This window comes from Orcinus orca, chromosome 18 (genome assembly GCF_937001465.1).
Source record: "Orcinus orca chromosome 18, mOrcOrc1.1, whole genome shotgun sequence".
Classification (NCBI taxonomy): domain Eukaryota; kingdom Metazoa; phylum Chordata; class Mammalia; order Artiodactyla; family Delphinidae; genus Orcinus; species Orcinus orca.
Genome location: NC_064576.1, coordinates 64,266,296 through 64,293,409, shown reverse-complemented (window position 1 = coordinate 64,293,409; position 27,114 = coordinate 64,266,296). Strand labels below are relative to the sequence as shown.

Genomic DNA, 27,114 nt, shown 5'->3' with positions numbered 1-27,114 from the left:
TCGGCTGCAGACCCTGAGTCCTTTCTCCTGGGTCCTCAGCACTGCCGACTGATCGAAAAAGTCAAAAGGGCCAGGTATAGGGACAACAGGAGCTCCGGAATGTCTCACTACTGATCAAATTCCTTCTGAAAATGCTTCTGCATTTGTTGGGGAGTCACATGACCTCCTTGTCTAAGCAGCGGCAGGATCACCTTTCTTCTCCTCCCATCTTGCTTTACCTTGATAAAGCAAGGATTGGCTCTGCCTTGATTTCCTTATTTTCCCTACCCTCAAAGTCCCTCAATAAGATAAAGTCTCACCAAACTGCACCTGGAGTGCTTGGGCTTTGCTGTCCCCTCCTTAGACTCTGGGAAATGGAAGAGACAAATGTACTGGGTTGGCCAAAAAGTTCATTTGGGTTTTTCTGTAACATCTTTCCAAACTTTCTGGCCAACTCAAAAGATACAAAACATAGGGTGGAAATACAATCAACGTGATTTGGCAAGCCCTGTCTGTGCACCTCCTAGAAGGAGGCTGTGGTTATGAGCAGTAGGTCGCCCGCAGGAGGCGTGGTTTATGAGGCAAGGTGACTATAGAGATTATCAAAGAATTGTCTGAATACCTAAGGATTATAATTTCCTATTTAAATCAGGTAATGCAACCCTAAAAACAAAACAAACATACAACACACATGAACAGCAGCAAAAACGATGTCCTACCGCACACTCAACTGTAGAATACAGTGACTCCATTGTAGGTCCAAGAAGAGACCATGGGAAATCCTACATCCACATCCAAGACAACGGTGCACATATGTGGAGGGGGAGAAATAGTACGGGGAGCTTGGACTGTTACGGGGAGCCAACTGTGGCCAGGAGTGAGAAAAGGCTATACCGACTTTGACCATGAACCTATGTCCCCCTTTCCAGCCACATGCACAGTGGAATGCCATGGTCCCGTAGGGAATCCTGGCCTGCCCAGTTCCTCCCAACATCATCAGCTACAATCTGCTACCCATACAGAAGGTACGTTCATACACTGCAGAGAGGACCAACTGGGTAATCTTGTCATAAGGTAACACTGGGGCATGAGTTTTAGGAAAACCCTGGGGCTCAGAAGTAGAGATAAACAAACACTAAGAAAGTCATGCCTCATGCACAGCAACTCTCACCAAGGAGGAGTATATCAAATGAGGACTGGATTTCATCACAGAATCTTACTATTTTAGAGCTTAAAGGCACATTTCTTTTTTTCAAAGATTTGATCGACAAACATATGGAAACTGTAACTTACAATGGAATGACACAAGGACATTTCATGTTTCATGGCCTTTAATGCAAATGACTCATGGCACATAAATAATAATCACTGATAATATTAACTCATAGGTAATAACCAAGGGATAACCAGTTTCCTTTCTTGCTCTGCCTTATTACGCAGCTGTAACATGACTAACATAAGCTATGACAGGAATCAATTAGGTCTCCTAACTAAAAGATTCCTGTACTACAAGTAATAGACAGCAATGTTCAATTACAAACATGTTGACAATAACACTTATTCTTTATAGATAAAATAAAGGTATAATTGAAAATGTCAAATTTTCTATGAAAATAAGATGTATAAAATCAATCTTACATCTCCTTATGTTTATGTATTTGCACACTTATTATTTCCTGCACTTTTAGGGAGAGAAAAGGAAAATATCTGTTTGTGAGAAGCCAGTGAAGTTCAATGACACGACACTGAGAGTCACTTTAGGTGTCATCAAGAATGCTCCTCTTAGAAGCCCCCAGGTGCGCTGAGCAGTCATTAACCCTCATTTGCACACCGGTGAATGTTAAACAGTTATAAAATTAAAGATGTCTACATTGTAATTTTATACAGTAAGTTACATCTACATACTGTGGTAACAATGTTTATTACTTTTTTAAATGTTTCACTCTGTAAATCAAAACAGAGCTGCTATAATTTATGTTTTCTTGTTTGTTTTCTAATTTTCTGAGGAACTAGGGAAAAAATGCCTAGTGTTTTATATACACGGAAATATAAAATTACTGAGACATCATTCATTTCCTCATTTATTCATCTAAAAATAGGAGCAGCAAAACCCGTTTGCCTCTATCTCAGAAATGTCTTCAAAATCGTTTCCTCTGTATTCCCACAGCTTCGATGAGGTTCTCACCATTCTGGCCAAGCCTGCTGTAACAAGCCTCTTGCTGCCTTCCCTGGTTTTGTCGTTTCCCCAAATCAGTCTTTACTCCTCACTTGCTACTGGATTATATAGTTCCTAAGTCAATTTCACCCATAACCACTCAAAACCTTCATTTAACTTTAATTAAGTGTAGAATTCTTACCACAGAATATGAACAGGGACCTTCAGACCTGATCCTCTGTCACATCACCTCTGCCCCCTACCTTAGAGTACGCTGCCATTCCCTGAATTCCCATCAGACCTTTTTACAACTCCTTGGCTTTGAGAATTTGACATTTCCCCTGCTCGAAATCCCAGGGAGCCTCTGCTCATCCTTCTGACTCAGCTCAATAGAACCTCTGCTATGAAGCCTTTCCAAACCCCTCCAGACACAAGGTCCCTCCCTTTCCTGTGCTCCTACAGCATTTTATGCACACTTCAATGGACCCTGGGCATTTTTAAACATCTGAGATTTATGCCTATTCACCAAACCCCCCCCAAAAGTTCATAGTATGACGTAATCTGCCACGTGGCTAAGGTAGGAATTTGAATTATATGTTGTATTTTAGCCAGGGTCCAGGAAAGCAGAAACCATCCTAAGTATTTCAAACCCAGAGGATTTAATATAATACAGGAAATTGGTTACACAGATGACAGAAGAGCTAAAACGCCAGACAGGAGTTAAAGAGGTGACCCAGAAACTGGCATCAGCAGAAAACTGCTACCATCCATGAGACTGGAGTGATGTTGGGGGGAAGATGGCATTACTGACGACTAGAAGAACCGGACCGTGTGACTAGGGGAGGATCACGACAGTGGCTCCTGATGGAAGCTGGGACCGGGAAGGGCTGGGCTTTCCAGAAGGAGGGACAACTGCTGCCAGAGATTCTGCCCAAGGGAGAGCTAGAGAGGGAGAAATACCCTGGCTTCTCCCGGACAGCCTCCCATCCTCCAGAAGTGCCTCCCACTGGCTGCATCTACCCAGATGCCAGGTGTCGAGGCTTCTGGGAAATGCAGTCTCCTGCGATGCCGGAGAATGACTGGCGCGCCGTGTGAGGCTGGTGAGCATCTCACTTGGCAGCTGGACAAGCCTCACCAGCCGATCACTGTATGCAACGGAGTGGATGTCTGCATCACGTGTCCTTTGGGTTGTGATTATACTTCGCATGTTGGTTTCCTCCAGAAGGCTGTGAGCTCCGCTATAGCAGGGACCTCATCTCAACTTGTATCCCATCACCCAGCATGGTATCTGACATATAGTAGGCACTCAATAAATACTGCTAAATGTCCATAAACACTAATTCCCTGCATTTATAACATATTTTAACTCAGCATCTCCTCAAGTTTGTTGTGCTGCCCATTAATTCAAAAAGATGCTGTTGCCTGTAACAGGTTAAGTAGGACGCTGCCATTCCCAAATAAGTTTGTGAAACACAGTGCTAAACAAATTAAGCTGGTCTCTTGGTCCATTCGAGCTGCAATGACAAAATACCACAGACAAGGTGGCTCAGAAACAACAGAAGTTTATTTCTCCCAGTTCTGGAAGCCGGAAGCCTAAGATGACAGTGTCAGGGTGGTAGGGTGAGGGTTCTCTTCTCCTTGTATCCTCACACGGCAGAAGGGGCAAGGATGCTCTCTCAAACTTCTTTTATAAAGGCATTCATCTCATTCATGAGGGCTCCACCTTCAGGACCTAATCATCTCCCAAAGCCCTCACCTCCTAATACCATCCCGTCTGACATTAGGATTTCAACAAATGAATTTCGGGGGTGTCACAAACATTCAGACCACAGCAGCTTGTTTCTTTATTGCAGATAATACAGTTCATTCAGAGGTTTCAAAATGTGCTTGAAGACAGAGATGCAGAATTATGCAACATCTTTTCAACATACATGACTATGGAACACTTTTATCAAAAGACTGACATTACACAGGGACATCAGTTAAGGGGTCATTGCTTTAAGTGTCTTCACATTTGTGACATTTTATTTCTTCTTTGAAATAGTCCTGTGAGGTACAGAATAACAAGATCACACTTTTCAAATAAAAATGTTGCTAATAAATAATTAAGACTAATATATCAAGTATTAATCGAATATACAAGATGTCATTTACTATCCTAGTCACCGTAGGGATAGAAGCAAAATGTAAATCTTAGTTCTTGTTCTGTTTGAAGAGATAGGACATACAAGAAAAAAAGAACCATAAAATGGTACTTCCTTTTTATCCAACAATATTTTTATATGTGTTTTAGTACATCATGGTATCTGATGTTGCCTGATTACGGAAAATGAGGCACATGGAAAGTAAATTATTCACTGAAGTTATAAGCAGGTCAGTTCTTGACCTTACATTAACACTTGAGCTTTATGAATTCTAAAAGAAAATCACTAACTGGTATGATGTCTATCATATAAAGAAAAGAAAGGATAACTCGATCCCCCAATAATTAGACAGCAATATCAACGCACCAACACTGGGGTATTGGGGTATGAATCCAACCTCGTGATCTTCTAAAAATGACCCTTCAACAGTCCCTGGGAAATCACCAGACTCCCTTAGAGGGATCTAGCTAGAACTCTCTGTGTTTCTATCATAATATTTTATTGATCAAGGTTGACAAAGTAGAACATTATCCTTTGTTTCTAAAGAGAGACACAAGGTCCTTGGTTTTGTTATTTAAGAAGCGTGTCCTCACCAAATGAACCTACCTACGAAACAGAAACAGACTCACAGACATAGAGAACAGACCTGTGGTTCCCAAGGGTGGGGGTGGGGGAGGGATGGAGTGGGAGTTTGGGGTGAGCAGATGCAAACCATTATACACAGAAGAGATAAACAACAAGGTCCTACTGTATAGCACAGGGAACTGTATTCAATATCCTGTGATAAACCATAATGGAAAAGAATATAAAAAAAGAACATGTGTGTGTGTGTGTGTGTGTGTGTGTGTGTGTGTATGTGTCAATCACTTTGCTATATAGCAGAAATTAACACAACATTGTAAATCATCTATACTTCAATTTAAAAAAAAAGAAGTGTGTCCTCTAAAATTAACATTATCTTCGGTCTTAACAAAAGATTACTACAAGGGCTTCTAACAATGGGGAACTTTCACTAGGGAACTTATACTAGAAAACTTGGCCAGCGTGTATTAATGAGAGATAAATTCTTCTGTCACATAATTTTTTAAAGACAGCATATTTGCTTTGGTTGGAGGTTTTGGCATTCTCCCCTAATGGCTTCTCTACTGCATGTTACCTTATTAACATTAACCTGTTTTGAGAATTGGCAAAAAGTTGCTATATCATATTACTTCAAGTGGTTCTATGGTACTACAAACATAAACTAGGGACCAAAGAAACAATAAAAATATTCACCTATGTTAAGAGACTTACTATTCATAATGGTCAGAAATTCTGAATTCTACATATAATACAAGGTGGAATTTCAATTAACACTTTAATATTATGATGACAGCAGTCACAGCTCAACACGTAACTAATGGGATAACTCTGGGTGTCGCTCTCTAAAATTCAGTGTTCCCAGCTGTTTAAAAAAAAGAGAGAGAGAGAGAGAGAGAGAGAACAAATTACCTGCCTCACTGGGGTGAAAGAAATGAGAACTGAATATGTTCCAAGGATCACTGGTCCCTTCAGGGAGCCAGTTCCAAATTAGTTAGGGAAACACTTAACACTACACTTAATACTACACTTAATACTATACCTTCCCCACGCCCCCAGGAGACTGGTATAAGCATTGACATACTCCAGGCTCTGTGAAGTTCTGCTGTAATGAAATTTATTAACTTTCCATAACCAAGTGTTTCTCCAATCTACTTGTTCCCAAAATGATTCTGCTTTTTCAATACCTACTGGTACTCCCTCTGGAGCCAGCGCTCCCCAGAACACACTTGAGGGTGATGCCTCATGAAAACAAAAAGATGAATTTCAATGACCTCCAGGAATAAAAGTTTTGAACTTAATGCTGTTTTTCTTTCTGATTGTAAGCAACACACACAACAAGACACCCTTGCCAAGCTGGAGGTAGCTGCAGAGCTCAAGTACCGACAGTGTCACAGTGATGAGTTTGTTTGGAGAGCAAACTGGATGCATTTCGTGATGCTACCTATACAGGATGAGGTAAAGCCCTCTTGAGTGTGCGTTTAAAGTTTTTCTTTTAGAATTGGTTGTGAATTCACATGCCTCAGTTGGTTTTCCTTGTAACTGAAAATACGTTTTTTACAAGGCAACGAACCAATCTGCAATCTATGTCTTAGTGAAGTTAACCAGTCCAGACAGACCCTGGCCTCAGAAGGATCAGGCTACAGCTGTGTTAGATGGAGGCAACAAAGGAAAGCAAGTTAAAAATCAAATGATTCTCCTAAACTATGGCACAAATGAAACTACCTATGAAACTCACAGACATGGAGAAAAGACTTGTGGTTGCCAAGGCAGAGGGCGGGGAAGAGGGTGGGAGAGGGAAGGATTGGAAGTTTGGGATTAGCAGATGCAAACTAGTATGTACAGAATGGATGGACAACAAGGTCCTACTGCAGTAAGATCTTTACGTCTTTCAGTTAGCCAATTCCTTACCACAAATCCACTGCCTGAGAACTATAGAGGATGTATTAAGGTCTTATTTTGAGTTCTCCATCTGTCAAATCTTGTTTCTGGTATAGGGCAATGATAAATAAAAGAATACATATATAATATATAAATGATCATTATGATGTGTATATAATATGTATTAAGAGAGAGAATTCCAGGATAATTTTCTGTGTCAAAAACCAGGATATGGGCTTCCCTGGTGGCGCAGTGGTTGAGAGTCCACCTGCCGATGCAGGGGACACGGGTTCGTGCCCTGGTCCGGGAAGATCCCACAGGCCGCGGAGCGGCTGGGCCCGTGAGCCATGGCCGCTGAGCCTCTGCGTCCGGAGCCTGTGCTCCGCAGCTGGAGAGGCCACAACAGTGAGAGGTCCGCGTACCGCAAAAAAAAAAAAAAAAAAACAGGATAGATCGATGTGTTCAGTCAATACCAAACCACAGAGATGGGGTCTTTTTACAGTCCAGTCAGAGACGTGTAAATAAGATCATGATAAAAACTAAACATTAACTAAATTCTGAATGTAAGCCATCTACCAGAAGTCACATCTTAAAAAATACAAAATGATGAACTTAGAGCAGGGTTCTCAAGGCGGTGGTCTCAGAACCAGCATCATCTGGGAACTTGTTAGAAATACACATTATCAACTCCCCTGGCCAACCCCCCAAAACCTACTAATCAGGGAGCCACCCTGGGTGGGCTCCAAAAATCTGTTTTAAAAAGTCCTGAGGGTGACTCCGGTGCATGCTAAAGTTTGAGAACCACCGGCTCAGAACTCAAGGCCGCTTGCCTGGACTTTATATTGTAAGGTTAGAGGGAGCTGAAGGAAACAGGAGGAGCTTGTGATCTGTGAGGCGCAATTTAAAGAGGAACAAAGAGAGCTCTGCCTGCCCCCCCAACTGGCCCAAGAAATGGCTCGATTTCTTAAAATTAGAGCAACTTCTTTCAGTTAAGACACTGTCACTAAAAAGCCACCATGCCCATTAATACGCCAACACTTACTTATCTTATTCCTCAGCTGTCACTTGACGGAGCCTGGATATGAAGGAAAGCACGATGGGACACACCATACGTCAGGTCAGGTTCAAAGTGCAGCAAGAGGAGAAGTCCCAAGCCCTCACCCAAAGGGATGAAAGACAGCCCAGGTAGAGCCCTACAGTGAGGGGACTCGGGAGAGGCAATGATGCTTTCAGCACAGAGGCAGGGATGCTCTAAGAAACACTTTGTCATCATTACCGTCTTGAGCAGCACGTAACCATCAATTAGTTGAGGAGATGGGTCTCCCCTGGCTTCTCAGGACAGAGCAGTATCTACACTGGGAAGGTAGTTGTTTGCCACTGATTAGTAGTCTACACTCATTTTATACATATATGTGACTCACATCCAAACTAAATGTGGAATAATACCAATTTGGGACTCTTTTCCATACCCCGTCGTTAGAGCGCCAGCAGTTTCCAAAGATGAAATCTACAAATTCAGACCCTGACAACTGCAAGCACCAGTGGGCAGAACTTAAGATAGCCTTAATATGTCTTTACAGTGTTCTTACATGTTTCACTTACAGAGCATGTAAGTAAGATATTTTACTAACACGTACGTCAAAAGTTTGGTATGAAGTTTCAAAAATTCTGTTAAAGTACTTAATGACTACAACAGTATTTGAAAGCACATGATTTTGTGTTCCACAAACAAAAACAACATTACAACCTCTATTTTCTCATAACACCATTATCATAATCTCTGCATGTTAACATTTTTATTACGCGTGATATTTCTCAAAGGCTTTCTACATGCCTTTTAAAAATTCAATTGAGGGTAAAATTCAACCCAGGCTCGTTTTTAAAAATTACGACCAAGACATGACTTCAAATATAAGATGGAGATGGTGGCAATTAAAGTTTATGCTCAAGTTACCACAAGAAAGGCAGAAGTCATTGATTCCTTGAAGTATTTCTTTCATAGGTAGTAAATGTCCATGGACAACAGTCCCATTCTGTGTTGTTCAACCCGTTTACAGGTGACATTTTGACCTCTAACCAACCACAGCAAGACAATTCAAAATGAAGGTTGACACTTTGTCCTTTAACTAGTTCCAAAGTACTGCAGGGGTTTTACTGCCTGATGTTACACCATATGTGCAAACTCCAGACACAGCAGGCATGTTTAAGTAGGATGCCTCTGTACTTTGCCATTATCCTGTTTCCTGTTGTTCTGGAGCAATCCTAACTTTAGCTAAACATAACCTTTCTGGGTGAATCATTTTTAGTAGAAGAATCCGCCTTATAGCAGAGTGCCCTGCACTTTGACTGTATTTCGGAAGCATGGCCACTGACAGAATTCATAGAACCCAGTGGTTTGGTATTTTGCAGTCTTTATGAAACCCACCCATTTTATGAAAACTTTCATAAAATAAATTTACCACTTTTTCTTATGAATAAAAACTCAAACAATTATGAAATGAACAACAGGAGTAATTCTTTCTGAAGCATTTTTTTGGTCAACTGGTCTATCACTAAATGGTAATGTTTAATGGCAGATTTTTCAAAACCTTTTCCGTAATTCAAGTTATTTTTTAATTCTAAAATGACTACTGTCTTGGGTAATGGGATATATTTACTTACTCGGGCCCTCAAAAGGTTCGAATCAGAAAAGCCCTCTTAGGTTTTACATTCAGAATTATTTTCTGCCAGGATTTGAGAAATGCTAATAATAACCTATATCTTCAGCTCAATGTCAGTAACTCTTACCAAACCAGAGTTCATGAAAAGCATATACTAAGGAAAAAACAGTCCTTTAAAAAGTATACATAACTTCCCCAATGGCCTTTCCCCTTGAGTTTTATGTAAAGTAGAACATTTAGCTCTTTATAATTCCCTCAAATCTATAAATCTCACCAGTCTCAGATTTACTTCCTGTTGCCTTCCTTCATTATACGTTTAAAGGTAATCAATAAAAACTGATTTCTCTTTGTAAGCACTTTCCTGTTCTGCCAGAAATAACAGTAGTCCCTGCCCCAAAACGAAGAAGAAAAGGAAAAGGAATATTTACCAGAAGAGGAGAAAAAGAAACCGCCCCAGTATTTCTCCTGAGCCAAGTGAAACACAAACAGCAAATCAAGTTTATTCTTAAAGGAAAAAAACCTTAAAAATATTCCTGGCATTAGTCCTATTCTTCAAATCTGTGGTATCAACAAGTTTTTAACTCTGGGTTTGTATTTCCACTCTCTACAAAAACCTCATTATACTGCCTAATAGCTTTACTGTACTGTCTTTCTGTAGGAATCCACACATCACACGCAAGACTTGTGCTCAATGCTGAACAGTGAAGCAGTAGAGGAAGGATAGTAAGTCCCCCAGCTTGCCTCCTAGGGCAGAGTGGGATGCAAGACCAGCGGGAAAAAACAGATGAGAACAAAGTTACATCTGGTAAGGAAATCAAGAACTGCAAACAACGTATCTCTGACTCAGAAACGCAAAACTTTCAGCCACTTGAATTTTTAGCACAAGAATTTTCTGACCCAAAATGTTACTTGAAGGTTTTATATTAAATCATCTGAAATCATCTGTTGGGGTTTCTCCAATATAGACTCTACTCCAGAACTCTCCATTTTTAATGTTCTGTCTTCTGCAATTTTCAGCGAAGACCATGAGAAAACACCCAATGAAAGAGCAACAGACTTTTACTTTGTAATGAAGTTACGAATACATTTTATACGTTTTTCTGGCTTCCTGTTTTCTTGAACTCTGTACTATCTACAGAGGTTGTCCTATTTCACCAAGGCAGACTATAAATCACACGAGTTCAGCCCGTCAGGTTGAAAAATGGAGGTGAAAGGCACAGCAGAAAATACATGAAGTATAATTAAAACCATATGACCAGAGATATTGAAGCAATACTTGTTGGAGGCAACCCAAGTAAAAATCAAATCTTTTCTAGTGTTAGTGAGACTGGCCAGTCCCTTTGAAACAAACACACATCACTTGCTAAATACTCTTTTTTTTTTTTCTCCTTCACAGCAAAAGCACCGGGAGAAGTTCAGCCCTAACAAGGTACTGAAGCCTATCTTTGTGGCATGGTTAAATTCATAGTTGTTCATGTAAAACTGATCTCTCATTTAAAACAGTCATCATTTATTTAGAAATATAGTTTAAGATGGGGCAGGGCTCAATTTTACATCCACCAAAAAGGATAAAAGGCTTATGATGACAATGTTGAATCAAAAACCTTTTCTACTTTTCTATGAAGGGTTCATCTCCTAAGACCTGAGGATTCCAGAAAGACACAGATACTGTAATTGCTTGTTGTTGATCATAAAGAGCCAGCAGCTATAAAATCCAGACCGTCTCCTGGACTACATTATAAACAACCTAGACACTACTGCCTCACAGATGTGGTACTGAGCAGGCCAATGATGTCCATGTTTAAGGATGTACAGAATTAAGAGCTCTTGAAGTTGTAAAGCATCTTTGACTTTGGCAATCTGTCCCCAGAGCCTATGTCCCCTGAGCGTTCCAAGGGTCAATTACCATAATCTCAGTAGATAACTGGAACACAACTTTCAATATTGCTTTGGGGTTCCAGTAAACAATGTAAATTTAGCGAAGTCACTTACCCCCCAGAAACTGAATTCCTCCAGCCACTCTTCCCACTGTCCGGGAGATGAGCTCCGACACACAGCAGCCCATGAGGGCGGTGAGCGCCACAAGCAGGAGGAGGCCACAGCCCAGGCCTGTCACGATGGTAGAAATCCTCCATTCTGTGCTGGGGATGCCCTGGAAGGAGGCGTAGCGCCCACATTCCTCCACCATCACCATCATCTGCCGACTCTCATCGTGCACGGGATACGAGCACCTCCGGAAAGTACCGAAGGACACAGGCTTGCCCAGCTGAGATCCCCAGAGCCAGTAAGGCATGAAGAACCCCACGCAGGAGGTGGCAGCACAAAGAAACGAGAGCAAAGCCCAGATGACCCCGGTGCAAGTCAGACTGGATGCCATCTTTCACCAGATGGGGCAAAGAGGACCCAAAGTAACTGTTCTGGGTCTGCAGGAGGGAGTGAAGGTGTGAAACCACCGGGGACCCACAGGTAATCCACAGTTCTGTGATGGGAGAGTGTCTATTAACAGAACGGATCTTCAGTCTTACTGGGCATCAACTTCCCATCCTGTGCAGTAAGGAAGATGGTCCCTGGTAAAACCATAAGAAATATTAAAAGTTAAATGTTTTTAGAAATGCGATTAACACCGATTCAGTTGGTCTACAACTTTCAATGAATAAACAAAGATGCCTCCATACTTCAAAAGTGAGAAGAATCCCTTCTCTCTATAAACTTCTCCGTAATTCAAATGTTGTCAGACTGGCTCAAACCTTTTTCATGTCTTTATCTGCTATAAATGTCCCCAAATTAACTCATGCACTTAAAGAAGTGCATGACTTCTACTTGCCAAGCCAGTGAATTCATTTCATATACTCACATTAAAAGTAATGTAGCATATTTACCGGCAGTAAACATAATTCCGAATGTCATAATAAAATGAACCATACCGGGGTTTGTTCAGTTGGCTTGCAAGTTCATGCTCATAACTTGTCGCAACTTCTCTGTGTCCCTTTAGGTGCATTAACACTCTGCACGAGCCCGAACAAAATAACTAGGATCACAATTACACACTGCCCAGGCATACAGAATGGATGGAACTATTAGGCATCCCCAGTCCTCATTCAGTAGCGTTTGTGAAAGCCTTCAATCTCAACTAGCTTCTAGTGTCAACGAAAGAAAGCCTGCGTACGGCTTATTTTCATACCTGCAATTTTGATTCACGGCCTCCAATTAAATTATTGGAACCATCTCTACTGCTGAACGAGTGTCACTATCTAATCTGAAAAAGAATCCACACCTGCCAGGACTCTACATCGATCCCCAGTCATTCTAGTGATTCCACGTGCATTCACTTCCATACCTCCCTCCCTCTGAGAAAGAGTTCCAGGACCACTTCCCACACTTTTCACAGCGAATGCAGAAGCCCAGAGCCACGCACCCCAGTTCCGTCCCCAGGACTCTTTTAACTCCAGCTTGACGTCACCCACCCCCTCCTTTCCCAACCCTCGCCCCTGCCCTTTCCTTCCCACCCACCACCCCATTTCCACCCCAGTGTGTCACTCCAGGGGAGTTCCGGCTACTTGTTTGTTTTTTTTAATCTTGTCAACTGCGGTCAGCATCAGCATTAGCGGCTGAAGTTGGTCTGCTGGGCCCGGAGGCTGGGGAAGACGGGTGGCACGGGGACGTGGGGTGGAGACCGCCCTCACCTCGCGCTGGGGCAAGGCGCCCCGGGGTTAGCCAGCCCCCGGCAAGACTCCACCCCGAAGACACACAAGGATCCCTCAACCCCCAAAGCGGGAGAGGGGCGTTTTCCAGCCGGCTCCGCGCGGAGGGAGCAGATGAGGATGGGCAGGCAGCACCCCCCGGAGGCAGACGCCAGCAGCGGACGCGGCGGGCAGGGAGAGCCGGCCGGCAGCCCAGCTCAGGAAGTCCGGAGCCCGGGAGCAGCCCAACTCCGGCGTCCGGAGAAAAAAGGAGCGGAGCCCGCGCCCCGGGGCAGCCGCGCGCGGGACTCACATGGCTGGCGGGCGGCGGCCACCTTCTCTGCCGGCGCCGGGGCGCACTCACAACTTGCTGTCTCTCCGGGGCGGAGCATCCACGGCACGCAAGACCGTCCTTCCCTCTTCGCCGCGGTCCCTAACAGCCGCGGAGCCCCCGGGCCCGACGCGGGAGGGAGAGCAGGGGCCGGCAGCAGGCGGAAGGCTCCGGGAGGACGCGCGGCGCCGCCACCCGTGCAGCCCCGCTTCCCGCGGCTCTCTGGCGGCGGCTCGGGCGGAGCGCTGTGGCCGCGCGCGGGGCGCTGTAGCTCGCGGGCGGAGGGGCGGATCTGCCTTTGGCAGGCGAGGCACGCAGCGCCTCCTCCCCTCCGCCGCCCGGCCCTCCTCTCTCTCCTGTCCCCTCCCCTCGCGCCCGCCGGGACTCGGAGCGGACGCGGCGAAGGCGCGGCGCGCCAAGGCGGGGACCCTCCCGGCACGCGGGGCGGGGCGGGGGGCGCGGCCGCCGAGCGCCGGGGTCTCCTCCCACCCCCTGGGCGGCTGTCTGGGCTCCTCCAGCCCCGAGTCCTCTCCCGCCTTCGTGGCCCCGCGACTCCTTCCAACGCGAGAGTGGCGGAGGCAGAGACCGAGAAGTAGGGGCGAAAGTTGCTTGTCCTCTCGGGTGCTCGCCAGGGGCTTAGAAGATGAAACACGCTCCCTGCTCGTTTTTCGGGGGTCTGGTATTTGGGGTTTAAGCTCCGGTCTCCGACCGCCTTTAGGAGACGGAGATGGAAAGGAACGCCTCAGAGACTGGGCGCGGTGACCCTTTTGAGCTTTCAGGAGCTCTTGGCACGTGGTCACTTTGTAAGGGGGTGAACAGGGCCAGTGTGGGCGTGGGAATGAGAGGCGAGAGCAGAGAACCCGAGGCTCAGGGATTCCGTCAGGCAGCCGCCTTTCCAGCCAAGCCAGGGAGAAAGCAGGGGGAGATGACAGCGAGCCTCCCCCAAGAAACATCCTCTTCAGGAACCTCTCTCGAAGCATTTCTCCCTGTCTGTCCCCCTCTCTCCTCCTCTTTCTCTCTCTGTCTCTGCTTCTCTCGCTCTCCCCCTCTCCTCTCTCTTCCCCTCCCCCCTTTCTCTTCCATCCCTCCGTCCAATCAATTTTGCAATCAATACCGCCATTGAATTTCTTTACTGAGAAACACGGATTCTGATTTCCCCTCTGGACTTAAGGTTTTTTTTTCTTTTCTTTTCTTGTCATTAGCGCTAACCTCTCTGGAAATTTAGAGCTACATTCAGTAGACTGTAGGTCTCTGCTGAAGACGGTATTTTAAGAATCCTGCCATCTGGGAATAGCAGTTTGTGAAGTAGCTACTTCCTCAGTACAGTTTGTGCTTTTTCAAAGCAGTTGAAAGTTAATAACTGGGTAGGTATATATTTCATAGTAAATTTTCAAATTGTACCCTTTTAATTAGCTATGGTAGAGTACTTTTTTTTTATTATAGCTGGAGATGTGCGTTCTTTCATTATTATTTTGAAAGGCTTTGTGTAATTAGTTCCAACCCTTTATGAGGTCATAGACCTTTTTAAGAATATGGTGAAACGGATAAGCCTCCCAGAAAAAGAAAAAAATGCACAGTAGTATCAAGTTTTCTCACAGTGGTTCTCAAGGGAGAGTATGACCCCTCCCAGGGGATATTAGGCAAGGTCTGGAGATATTTTTGATTATCGTGAACTAGCATCTGGTGGGCAGAGGTCAGGGGTGCTGCTAAACACCCTACAAGGCACAGGACAGACCCCCGGAATTATCCAGCCCCAAATATCAGTAGTTCTGAGGTTGAGAAAACCTGTTTCAATAAAATGTCCGATGGTTCCCTGTTCCCCTGCATCCCTTCCGTGATCAGAATCCCTGATCAAATGCTCTGATTTAAGTTATTTTTATTTGTCTTGTACAAGTCACTGGTTAATGAGTTCAGTGACTGTGTTAATAATGGTTGGCCTGACTTTCTGTTATGTATCATGACCTAGTTATTACACAGAGCCTTCAGATCTGTATCATGTATAGGTAGAAGGTATGACTCCATAAAGACAAAATAATGAGAGTGAAATTGGGACTCACCCTCCACACGCCCACTGTGGATATTGGTCTAGGACACTTTCTCAATCTGGAGTTTGAAGCACCGAGATGGCTGGCTGAGATTTAAGTCCTGGCTGTGTCTCAGTCCCTACACTAAGTCTTCTTAATAGACTATTTTATCTAGTCCTCAAAAGAAAAGCGGAAAAATATGAAGGAGGTACAATTATTACTTTACAGAGAGGATAAGTCATTTGGCTGAGACCTTACAGCTAAAAGGGGGACTTCAAAAAATATCTCATTATCTGCATTCTATTAAACAGAGTAAATGCTATTGAGATTCTGCCTAAGATGAAGATGAAGACAGAGGAGGAGGCTGGTTGTTTTCTTTTTTAATCTGTCGGGAAGCAGTATCAATTACTCATGAAAGCATAGTGTATTACATACTAGGACTCAAATTTCTGACTTAGAGGAGTGAATTTGGACAAGCAGTGCCCTTTCTGGGCCTAAGTTCACTCATTTGAAAAAAAGAGGTTGGAAATGGATGATTCTACCTCATGACTTCTAGCATCATGATTATATAGATACTGTTATATTTGAGAAGAAGTTTAGGGTCATCTAATTTTGTTCAAGTATATAATTTTACAGACGAGGAAGCAGAGGCTCAAAATCCTTCCAGTGTCTTACCCAGAGCTGAGCCTCGAATCCATGTATCCTGATCTCTCATTTCATTCCACCGTGTAATTATCTTCCCAAACTACCGAGCCATCTGTGTTACTCCTTGAGTTCTTGTTTGCATACTTCATAGGCAAAATGCATTATACTATTTTTTAAAACGCTTGCATTAAATTTGCACCTTCAAAAGGATCTTTAAATTACTTCCCAGCCAGAAGTTCTCACATAACAAATGCTGCTTATACCTCTTATTCCAGGTTTGAGTTTCTAGCATGTTTGGATGGTAGTCCCATTAAGTCATAAGATGAGATCATGAATGTAAAAACATGTGGAAAGCTATAAAGCATCTATGACAATACTCTTGGTTAGCTACCAAATATTAATTCCCAATCCCTCTTTCTTATTCACTAGATACTTTTGGTGGCCACATGACCCTATTCTAGACAATGAATCAGCTGAGGAGTCCTCTAGGGAAGACTGTATTCTCTGATTAAAGAAGGAAGCATGAGAGAACAGTTCTCTCGCCATCTTGGCCGCCTTTTGGACACATTATTGAAAAACAAAATGCTTAGAGTTGTGGCAGCCTTTTTGTAACTACGAGGAAAATCACAGAAATAAATCCTAGCACCCTAAGATTGTGGAGCTACTCACCTTTTGAATTTTTTAGAAGTAAATTATAGACTGTAAGTAGATTTAAGTCATTGTTATTTAAAATTTCTGCTTTTTAGTATCTGAAAGCATTTCTAATTGATAAAGCACTGTACAGATAAGACATTTGCTCAATGATTAAAAAAACACACATTAGTCAACATTGTATCCCAGTGCTTGGCAATAGAAGATAGATACTCAATAATTTGAACATTAACTGAGGGAATTCATAAACAAATGAATATTATTGTGATTGTTTTCCTGTTCTAGTGTGGCCTACAGAGTGGGTATTTATCTTTTAAACAGAGAAAGTGTGCTATGTGAAATTAGGGAAGGAGTATGATAGTGAAATATAGGAAACACCATGGATCAATAACTGCTGACCATCGGGGATTGGTTGAAAAGGGGCTTCTTCAGTTCACATATGTGGCAATCACTATAGTTTGGCTGATACAGTGTCCTTTCCCAACCCTCTTCTTCCACACCTTTCTCTCCAATCGAAACAGTGAAAGCTAAAATCTCCATTTCCCAGCTGGTCTTGAAATTTGAGGGGCATGTGACAGTGCTGGCCAATGAGAGGAAAGTGGAGGGATGCTGGTCCCATCACATCCACACCCTCTTTCTTCAACCTTAGAAAATGGATGTGGTACACTTTGTAGCACAGCAGGCACCTTTCAACCACGAGGAGAAAAGCATTAGGACAAAGCCCACATACTAAGAATGATGGAGTAAAATGGTGAGTCTGGATCCATGGTATCTTCCTTAGGCCGCTACATTATTCTCAGACTTCCCTTAGGTGAGACCAATAACCAACCCTTAGCTGTTTAAATCTGTGATTAGCAATAAATAAAGACCTGCTAGACTATTCAAACTAACTGTTCTCTTGCAGTCCAAGAGCTAGCAACACAGTTAAGTGGATTAGAGCACGGACGCTAAGCAGAGCAGAGAAGAGAGAGGGCAGAACGATGTCAAGGGAGAATTCATTCTCCAGCAATCGGTGGCTGCAGTAGGCATTCCTCATCTATAGCATGTATTAGAGAAGATGGACCCTCCTTACAACTTGGCAATAGAAACAGGAATAGCTATGAAGATAGCTGATAAAATGTCTCCCCTTAAAGTCTTAACTTTGAGAAATTCAAGGAGACTGAAATTCTAAGCATTATAAATGGCCTGATACAGGGAGGTACACCTCAAAGACAGACCAGCAAGAGAGAGATGCAGGAAGATGTAAGATGCAAAAGAACTAGTGGATAACGAAAGGAGAGACTCCATATAGAGCCAAGGAAGAGAGATTTTCCTTAACTGTTCCTGGCTGGGGAGTTTATCAGTTTATTATCAGAATGGATCATTTGTTCCTCAACAGAGGCTGGGAGATACCCCAAGAAATGTTCCACTAGCTAAAAAACTATAATCAGATTTTTCAGCACAGAAACAGCAAACAGTTAAAATAAGTAGAGACCATGGTAAGTTCTTCATTTTTTTTGCCATTTCCTTCCTTCCTAAACTACCCCTTCCCTTCATGAATGCCTTCTTAAAACAGATTTAATGAGGTATTGCTATGGTGTCCATCTTATTTGTAGGGGAAAAAAAAAATCTCATGGGACAAGGGACCTTTCAGATTTCCTGGTCTCCATTTCAAGTAGTCTCTGGATGAGATCATGGATTGCTTTTAGGATGATTATTCTTCCATTTGTATACATACATTTACCACAGCCATCCTAACATCCTGTTGAAGTAAGGTTGCCTATTTCATTTTCTAGGACAGAAATAGGATAGGATAGGATGTGTTTGATAGACTCAAGACCCCTCTTTCCCTGTAGAAATTGCATATGTCTCGTTATGTACTATTTCTAAACATAGTGATTTGTATGACTATATTCCCCAGAAGCTCTCATGGAAATAAGATGCATACAGTCTGTGGCCTGCTCCCAGAGGTGCTGTCTGCATTCTTTTTATGAATTAAAGTAGCATACACATTTTAAATCAATAACTCATTCATAAGAAGAAAAACATGTGAAGTGTTAAATCACATTTAACACAGCAAACACTTCACATTAAACCATCAAAATGAGAAATGTCCATAATATATTTTTGCTACATGACCCAGTATGCATTTTAAAGCAGTGCATAATTATGTTTAATACTGAATCAGTGTTATGCTTTTGCTACTTTTAAATTATGCTTCTTTTTTCTTCTGGTATCAAAAGTCATCTCAGGCTTTTTCAGTGTTACAACTATGTTTTCTAATTTTTAAAACTTTTCCCAGAATATGTAGAAAGAGGAATACAACAGTCTCCATAGAAACAGATAAAAATTTTTTGTATATTTGGATAATATTTTCCACCAGTGTCATAACTTCTGAGAGAATTCACGAAGATTTGTACTACAGTATTTTAAGAATCTTAAATCCCACCCTCCTTCACCAAAATAAGATGCATTGCAAGGACTGAATATATTAATACAACAGTCTAACAGAAGAAAGCCAAACTTAAATGCTGACTTTGGTATTATAATACTAAGAGGGGTTAACAAACACTGATTTTTCTAAAGTAAATAATTTCATATTACAGAAATTGTGAAACGGCAGAGGGGGAATGCCTCTTCCCCAGTTCCCTGGATTTCCTCAGGAGAAATCTAGCTGAAATGTACCCTGCCTCTCTCCACTCATTCAAACCCTTGGGGCAACTGGTGTCTCCAGGGAGAAACCACCTGCCAGTGTGCCGTGGTCAGGGCTGCTTCTCTCTTGTAGGTGAATCTCCCACATGGGAGACCTGCCCTCATCCACGTTGCTGAGAAGAGAGGGTAGGTGAATCTGCTGAGTTCTGGGCTCCATTAGCAGACCCTTTGCCCCTCACTAAGCCACATCCTCCACTTTAGCCTTTATCAGTAATAATCATAATATTTTAGTCTCCATCTGCCTCTTTTTCCCCCTCAGTTTGTTCAGATTGCAGCTGGGGAAGAAAAGTGCTATTTATTGGCCCCCGTGAGAGACCCCACTAAGAACTATCACAAACTGAATGTGTGCATGCTTAAATATTACTTAAATATTACTATTTTGTGACCAATATGCCAGCAACACCAGGTCTTTACTAATAGGGATCAAGGAGAAAAGAAGGGAACTAATTTTCAGCAGTTAGCATTGAGTCAAAAGGCCAAAGACTGTCTCTTAAATGCTGTGCTTGGTTGAGTCGCCAACTGGAGTGAAGGGGTGGATGAAAAGAGAAAGCTTTCTTGCTAGTGATGTCTCTGAAAGATCAGTGTCTCCGTGTGTTAAAAGCAAAAGAGCATGGGCAAGGTGACAAGAAACAGAAGATATAAGAATAAAAATAGAATTAAGAGCAGTGTACATCAACCATGTCAACAGGTAGACATTAGAAGTGGTCATGGGGGTAATAAACAGCAGAGTTGGGGAGAGGAGAGGGGGAGAGAGAGGAAAAGAGGCTGGGAAGGGGAGAGAGGGAGAGAGTGACAGAGACAGAGGGAGGGAGGAGGAGGGGGGAGGAGAGGGGCAGAAAGAGAGCCACACAGAGAGGGAGGCCAACAAAGAGTGAGAAGACAGGTGTTCTGTTTCTGGGTTTCGGTTCTGTTTTGCTTTGTCTCCTGGGAGGGAAGGATAAAGAACAATGCTGTATCTTCTACCTTGAAGGCAACATAGGATACTTGCCATGTCTGGTGAAGGATGGGAAAAATATGGATCCCGTGATGCAATTGCTACTACGAGGGCATTATGTGTCATGAGGAGGACATGTCCACTTGGAGTGTCAAAGGGACATTCACTATGTCGACTGAAATAAAAACGCACGATGGAAGAGCTGTGCATTTCAGGTTTATTTGGGGACTACTGAGGACTATATAGCCCAGTAGACAGCCTCTCAGAGAGCTCTGAGGGACTGCTCTGAAGAGGTAAGGGTGGGGGGGTTAGTGTATATGTGATTTGGGCAAAGGGGGTACATGCAACCAAGCACATTTCTGCAGAAGTTTGCTGCTAGTCACAAGGAATAGACATCTTAGTTAATGGTTTCAGTGCTTTTCTAAGTATGGGAAGATGCAAGAATCCAGGTTCCCACAAAATCTCTCCTGAAAGTATCTGACTACCTGAAGGCCTGCTCTACCAGTTTTCCCAGAGCACGGAGTGCCTCATTCCTGATCTCCGCCCTGAACTCCTTTCAGGGTGTGCTGAAGGTCAGTGACTGCAGTGGCCAGTGCCTTCATTCTTGTAGAACCAGATGGCAAATGACATGTTTTAGTTGTCAACTATATGCAGGGAGATGATGAGGTAGACCTGGCCTAAATCAAACATAGTTAACTCTTAGCATAAAAGTATTTTCTGGTTTGTGGACTTCCAGGTCTTTAATGACTCTTCATTCTTACACCCATTCTCTGCCGTTGGCTGAAAGGCTAAGCTTAGCATTCTTACCAGAGGTTAAGTAAGCAGGGAATAAAAAAGGAAGCTTGCATCAACCAGTATTGTTTTTGTTATTTGATGGTTTAAAAAAATATGAAGTTTCCTTACAGAAGGATTCTAAATAATGTATGTAGACACCCCCGCCATCTCCACTCAGGAGGCGGAACTTATCCCCTCCCCGACTCCGTGGAGGGTGGGTGGGCTCAATGTCTCACAAAGAATGAAGTATGGAAAGGAAAAAAACCCAGTAACTTTCCAGTGGAGAAGCCTGACAGGTAACACCTTAACCAGGTGACCTAGATGAACATTACTGGCCACGTGTGGATTCCAGTTTCCCCCGATATGATGTGACCAAAGCACACTTCACGTCCATGGTATTCTCTCCAAAAACCCAACACCCCACTCTAATCACACCCGACCAAACCATATTGGGGGACATTCTACAAAATACCAGATCAGTACTCCTCAGAACTGTCAAGGTTACGAAAAAACCAGGGGAGGCTGAGACACTGTCACAGATCAGAGGAGACTGAGGAGACGTGGTAACTAAATGCAATGTAGTCTCCTGGATGGGGATCCTGCAACAGAAAATGGGCGTCAGTAGAAACACTGGGGAAACCCAAATAAAGTCTGGAGTTTAGTCCATAGTAAGATGCCGATGTTGGTTTCTTAGTTTTGACAAATGTACCACAGTATGTAAGATGAAAACATCTGAGGGGAACTGAAACTGGATGAAGGGTATATGGGAATACTGTCTTCTATCTTTGCAAAATTCTGTGCAGTTCCAAGTAGTCCAAAATAACAAATTAATTTTTTTTAAGTATTATTTGTTGTATGTCCTTTTCTACGCTGGACGTTCTTGAAGACGACGCTTCACATTTGAAGAACACGTCACACGTGAAAACACGTTTTCGTGTACCTTCATCTAAACTTCCATGGCAGCCTGCAAGGCAGGCAAGATGGGATTATCTCCATGGACAGTGTAGAGATGAGGCAGCAGAAATTAAGAGTTTCTGTCCTTCTGCAAGTCACTCAAGGAGGAAGAAGAAGAGCCAGGACTCAAGCCAGGACTGGTGGTTCCACCTCCAGGACTCTTTCTATACCTCATAAATTCCTCACTTTTAAATTCTAGTCCTAGTGGTTCTGGGCTTCCCTGGTGGTGCAGTGGTTAAGAATCTGCCTGCCAACTCAGGGGACATGGGTTCGAGCCCTGGTCCGGGAAGATCCCACATGCCGTGGAGCAACTAAGCCCGTGAGCCACAACTACTGAGCCTGCACTCTAGAGCCCGCAAGCCACAACTAGAGAAAACTTGCACGCAGCAACGAAGACCCAACGCAGCCAAAAATAAATAAATAAAAATTTTAAAAATAATAATAATAAATTCTAATCCTAGTGGTTCTGTTGGGCGTGATTGATATGAGATTGTTAGACTTAACGTACTCACGTTATCCTGACCCCTCTGTGTGAGGATTTGAGTGTGGAAAATAGCAATGAATGCTATAAGAAAAAAAACTGAAATGGGAAAGAATACGTCAAAGTTCCAGTATTTACTCCCAGACTTCATCATGAAGTAATAAAGTTCCCTCCGCCAAGAAAAATCCCTCTCATCCTTTAGGGATTGGCTCAGGAATTACTTTGCGAGTCTGTCCTACGGGCTCCCCACTGCATTCACGGTGCACACGTCTCCAAAGTCTGTACTTCTGTAGCACTTTTCACTGCTTCTTTTGCTTGTTTCTTTGTTTGGGATAAACATTAGAAATATACATTCATATTTGTGCTACATATAAAATGACTCTCCCATTTCTCCTTTTCTTAAGCCACTTTTTCTATCCAAATTTAATCCTCAAATTTTATTAATTTAATCCTCATTTTTTTTTTCTAGCCAAATGGCTCATTGTGGATGGGCATGTTAAATTCCTTAAGTTAAAAGTCTCAAACTCAAATGTCTACAGGAACCAGGGAAGGAGTATAAATGGGTAAAGTAGATCCAAGCATAAGAAAAGTCAATTGGCCTCTGTGTCTCTATTTTCCCACTTTTAAAAAACCAACGAAAATGGGTATTTTTCTACTATAAGAAAAATGGTACTCGATGATGCATGGTAACTGACATTTGACCTCAGGATTTGTAGGGGAACAAGAGAGTGATCTGGGGACTTCCCTGCTGGCACAGTGGTTAAGAATCCGCTTGCCAATGCAGGGGACACAGTTCGATCCTTGGTCCGGGAAGATCCCACCTGCCCCGGAGAAACTAAGCCCGTGTGCAACAACGACTGAGCTCGCATACCACAACTACTGAAGCCTGCACGCCTAGAGCCCGTGCTCTGCAACAAGAGAAGCCACTGCAATGAGAAGCCCACGCACCACAACAAAGGGTAGCTCCCGCTCGCCGCAACTAGAGAAAGCCCGCACACACAACGAAGATCCAACGCAGCCATAAATAAATATACAAATAAATAACTTTTTTAAAAAAGAGAGAGTGATCTGAATTGTGGCAAATAGGAAAGTTAATGCTTGAATAACTAGAGATGCTCTGAGAATTATGGAAGATCCTTTGGAAGACTCAAATGTTGCCTTGATTATTCCTTAAGTCTACCATATAGAAGAAATCAGAGATGCTGTCAAGCACTTAAAGGTCCAGCAGAGAAGCAGCTAGGTAACAGGAGGTGGGAGAACTGAGGACAAATTCCCAGGGAAAGATATGACATTTTCATGTCGACTCACAAGGTTAACTATGGGCAAAACAATGACACAGACTATACTTTCTAACCTTCCCAATTCTCCATGTCTAGTTTGGGGCTTCTCTCTTTTCATAAAACGTTCACTACCCTGAGGTAAGGCTGCCCCAGCTATGCTCAAGCCTTCTCAGGCAAGTCCAGCCCCTTCCATTTCCCATTCTTTGTGGCCATTTCCCATTCTTCCAAGTTCTCTCAGCTGAAATTCTATTGGAATAACATTACCTCTTTCATTGGATGCATTTTAAGTAGGACTCTATGTCTATGATGTTGAGCAGTTTTTCCTATGCTTCTTGACAATTAAGTATTCTCTTTTGTGAATTTTCTGTCCAAATCCTTTGCCTAATTTCTATTAGGTTACATACAGGGGATTAAACAAATAAGTAAATATATTAGGGCTAACGAAAACTAAGTTTTTTACGGTTTGAGAAGGGAGTTACAATCACAGAAAGGAAGAAAATGAAAATGAATCCTGTGTTGTTGATTGGAAATAGAAGGATTGAAGTGAGGTCATGGTTTTCGGTATACATAGATGGATACATAGACATCTGTGTAGGCAGGGAAAAGTATGAGATAAGCCTGCAATATATTATTATGACAGAAAGAAAGCAATACTCAGTGATGGAATTGTATTAAGATACCACAGAAGCCGGTTTGGATAGCCTTCCTCAGGTCAAGTCTAAGACAATAAAAATAAATAACAATAGCAATATTATGACTCATTGAATAAGATAAGAAACTATGAGTCCTAAACAAACAAGCAAGTTTTAAACTTGTTTGAGGGAATTCCCTGATGGTGCAGTGGTTAAGAATCCGCCTGCCAATGTGGGGGACATGGGTTCGAGCCCTGGTGCCGCGGAGCAACTAAGCCCACGCGCCACCACTACTGAGCCTGCGTGCTACAACTACTGAAGCCCACGCACCTAGAGCCCGTGCTCCGCAACAACAGAAGCCACTGCAACGAGAAGCCCGTACACCTCAACGAAGAGTAGCCCCCGCTCGCCGCAAATAGAGAAAGCCTGCACGCAGCAACGAAGACCCAATGCAGCCAAAAATAAATAAATAAATAAAAATAAAAATAAATAAATAAACTTGTTTGATGAGAAATGGGATATTTACATAGTTTCAAATTACTTTCCATGAAACACTTATTAATGGAAAGGAGAAAGGCATCATATTACAGCGAAGAATTCTGGCAGGCACCGCCTTAATCAAACGATAAAAGTGAATATCACCAGTATTTGGACAAATTAAAATTCTGTACCACCTGATAAGATGCAATTACAACACAGCATCAACTACAGTGATGTTCCTACCGATGAGGCATCCTGAATCTCGTTATGAGGAAAATCAGAGAAAGTGAAATCGAGGGGCATTCTGTAAAATGACTGGCCGATGATCTTCAAAAGTGTCAAAGGCATAAATGGTGAAGAAGGGTTGAGACGCTGTCCCAGGCTGAAGGAGAATAAGGGATGTGACACATAAAGACAATCACGTGATTCCGAACTATGTCTTTGGTGAAATTCATGGGATCTGAGGACTTCTTTTTAAGACCATCAAATAATTTATTGCAATTCAGCTTGTGCCCGAAGGGCGAGGAGAGGGTTGGGAAGAGAGTAAACAATTGGGGTGCCAGTGGCATCCAGGACAGTTCATGACGGTCTGCCCAAAGCGTCCGTGGGAGGGTCTGCTGTCACCCGGGTCCACTGTTCCCGAGCTGGCGGGCCTCCTGCGGGGCTTCCTTCCTTCCCTCCCTCCTCCCTCCTGTGTCTGTGCCTCCTCCCCGCATCCGGTGGCTCCAGGCCCGGCGCCTGGGCCGGACAGGTAGAGGGTTGGGAAGTGGGCGGGTGGAACAAGCGACGAGCAGGGACTTCACAGTGGACGCAGCGGCCAGGACAGCAGGTACTGGCCGTCCATGCAGCCCAGGCGCCCTGGTAGGGAGGGCTCAGCTGCGCACCAGCCTGTAGAGGGCGCCCTCCACGCCACCGCTGGGTCCCAGGGGTCCCCGGGGGTCCCGGAGGCTCGAGGACCTGGAGCCAGAGGGGCTGCCCTGGCACATCGTGGCCAAGGCCTCGACATAGGATGTAGGGGCTGCTATAGCTGCGGTGCGCCCAGCCAGGTCACAGTTGTTCGCCGCCAGCACCCTGGGCCAGTCTCCCAAATTCTCACCTGAGAACTCTCACCTCTACTCCCTGTACTGATGGGTGTCCTTAGAGGACTCGGTGGTGCTGATGGTGAAGACACAGAGCTAGGAAATCTACACAGCCAGTAAATTTTCAAAGTTATTTTCTTGATTTTGATGTCTTTATTGTGGTTATGTTTGTGGGAAATAGACACTAAAGTATTTGATGTGATGGGGGTCAGGTTGGGATTTGATTTTACCTTATTACAAGCTGATCAATTAGCCTGTTACCATTTCAGGGATGCTGGCAGAAGACGTAAGAGGCCTGGGTCAGAGACAAAGTATTTTATTACTCACGGCACAGGAAGCAGTGTGAACACCATCATCTGCATCTGTCCCCGTTCCCTCAAAGTCCCATGGGGGCAACACAGAGGACCCACGTGGCACCTGCACATGCAGTGGGTTGCAATACAGGGAGAAACACTGACCTTGGGGAACCTGCTGTTTTATAGCAGACAGCAAGCCTAATCTTTGCCCAGAACATTGCCTCATCCCTCAACGTTGCTCATTGCAGACAGAACCCTGATACGTACCCAAGGAATAGTGTGTGCCACAGGAAATTTTGTGGCAGTATTCCTATTATTCCTACTATTGCAAGGTTCTGAACAACTGAAGTGTCCATCAATAGTACATAAGTAAATTATGGTGTATTCAGAACTGAAGGAAAAGCAGTGAACTAGTGTTCCATAAAAGAACATGGATGAATCTTACAAATCTAAGGTTAAATGATGGCATTCAGACACAGAAAATAGACAGCGTTCTGTTTCATTTGTATAAAGTTGACAAATGGACAAAACTATGGGACACAGAGGTCAAAAGAGATGGGGTCCTGGAAGTAGTGTCTAGAAGGGGCTTGAGGGAGGTTTCTGAGATGCTAGCCGTTGTTTTTTCTTTATCTGTGTGGTAGTGTCATGCTTGGGTTCGCTTTGTGATAATTCATTGAGCAGAACACTCATGATATGTGCAGTTCCTATGTTTTTACTTCAACTAAAGATTTAAATGCGAAAAGAATGCTAGTGCATGCTTATATAAGTGAAATAATATAAAGAT

At 43.3% G+C, this 27,114-nt stretch overlaps 2 protein-coding genes across 7 annotated transcripts in view; one reads left to right on the top strand and one right to left on the bottom strand.

Annotated features, from left to right (window-relative positions):
* LHFPL6 (LHFPL tetraspan subfamily member 6) overlaps positions 1-27,114 on the bottom strand; it is a 254,444-nt gene that overhangs the window by 210,320 nt on the left and 17,010 nt on the right. For 4 of the 6 annotated variants that reach the window (XM_049701088.1, XM_033410105.2, XM_033410107.2 and 1 more), the window contains one exon: positions 11,391-11,965. In XM_049701088.1, the coding sequence (XP_049557045.1) occupies positions 11,391-11,775 (385 nt within the window). In that variant the 5' untranslated portion in view covers positions 11,776-11,965. Of the gene's footprint in view, positions 1-11,390; positions 11,966-12,579; positions 12,752-13,391; positions 13,532-27,114 lie in introns of those variants that run through there. The other 2 variants (XM_004282247.3, XM_033410110.2) reach the window with 2 other exon arrangements.
* On the top strand, positions 13,034-15,399 carry LOC125961932 (translation initiation factor IF-2). The gene is made up of 2 exons (XM_049701090.1): positions 13,034-14,001; positions 14,612-15,399. Exons 1-2 carry the CDS (start codon positions 13,214-13,216, stop codon positions 14,679-14,681), a joined length of 858 nt encoding a protein of 285 aa, XP_049557047.1. The 5' UTR covers positions 13,034-13,213; the 3' UTR covers positions 14,682-15,399.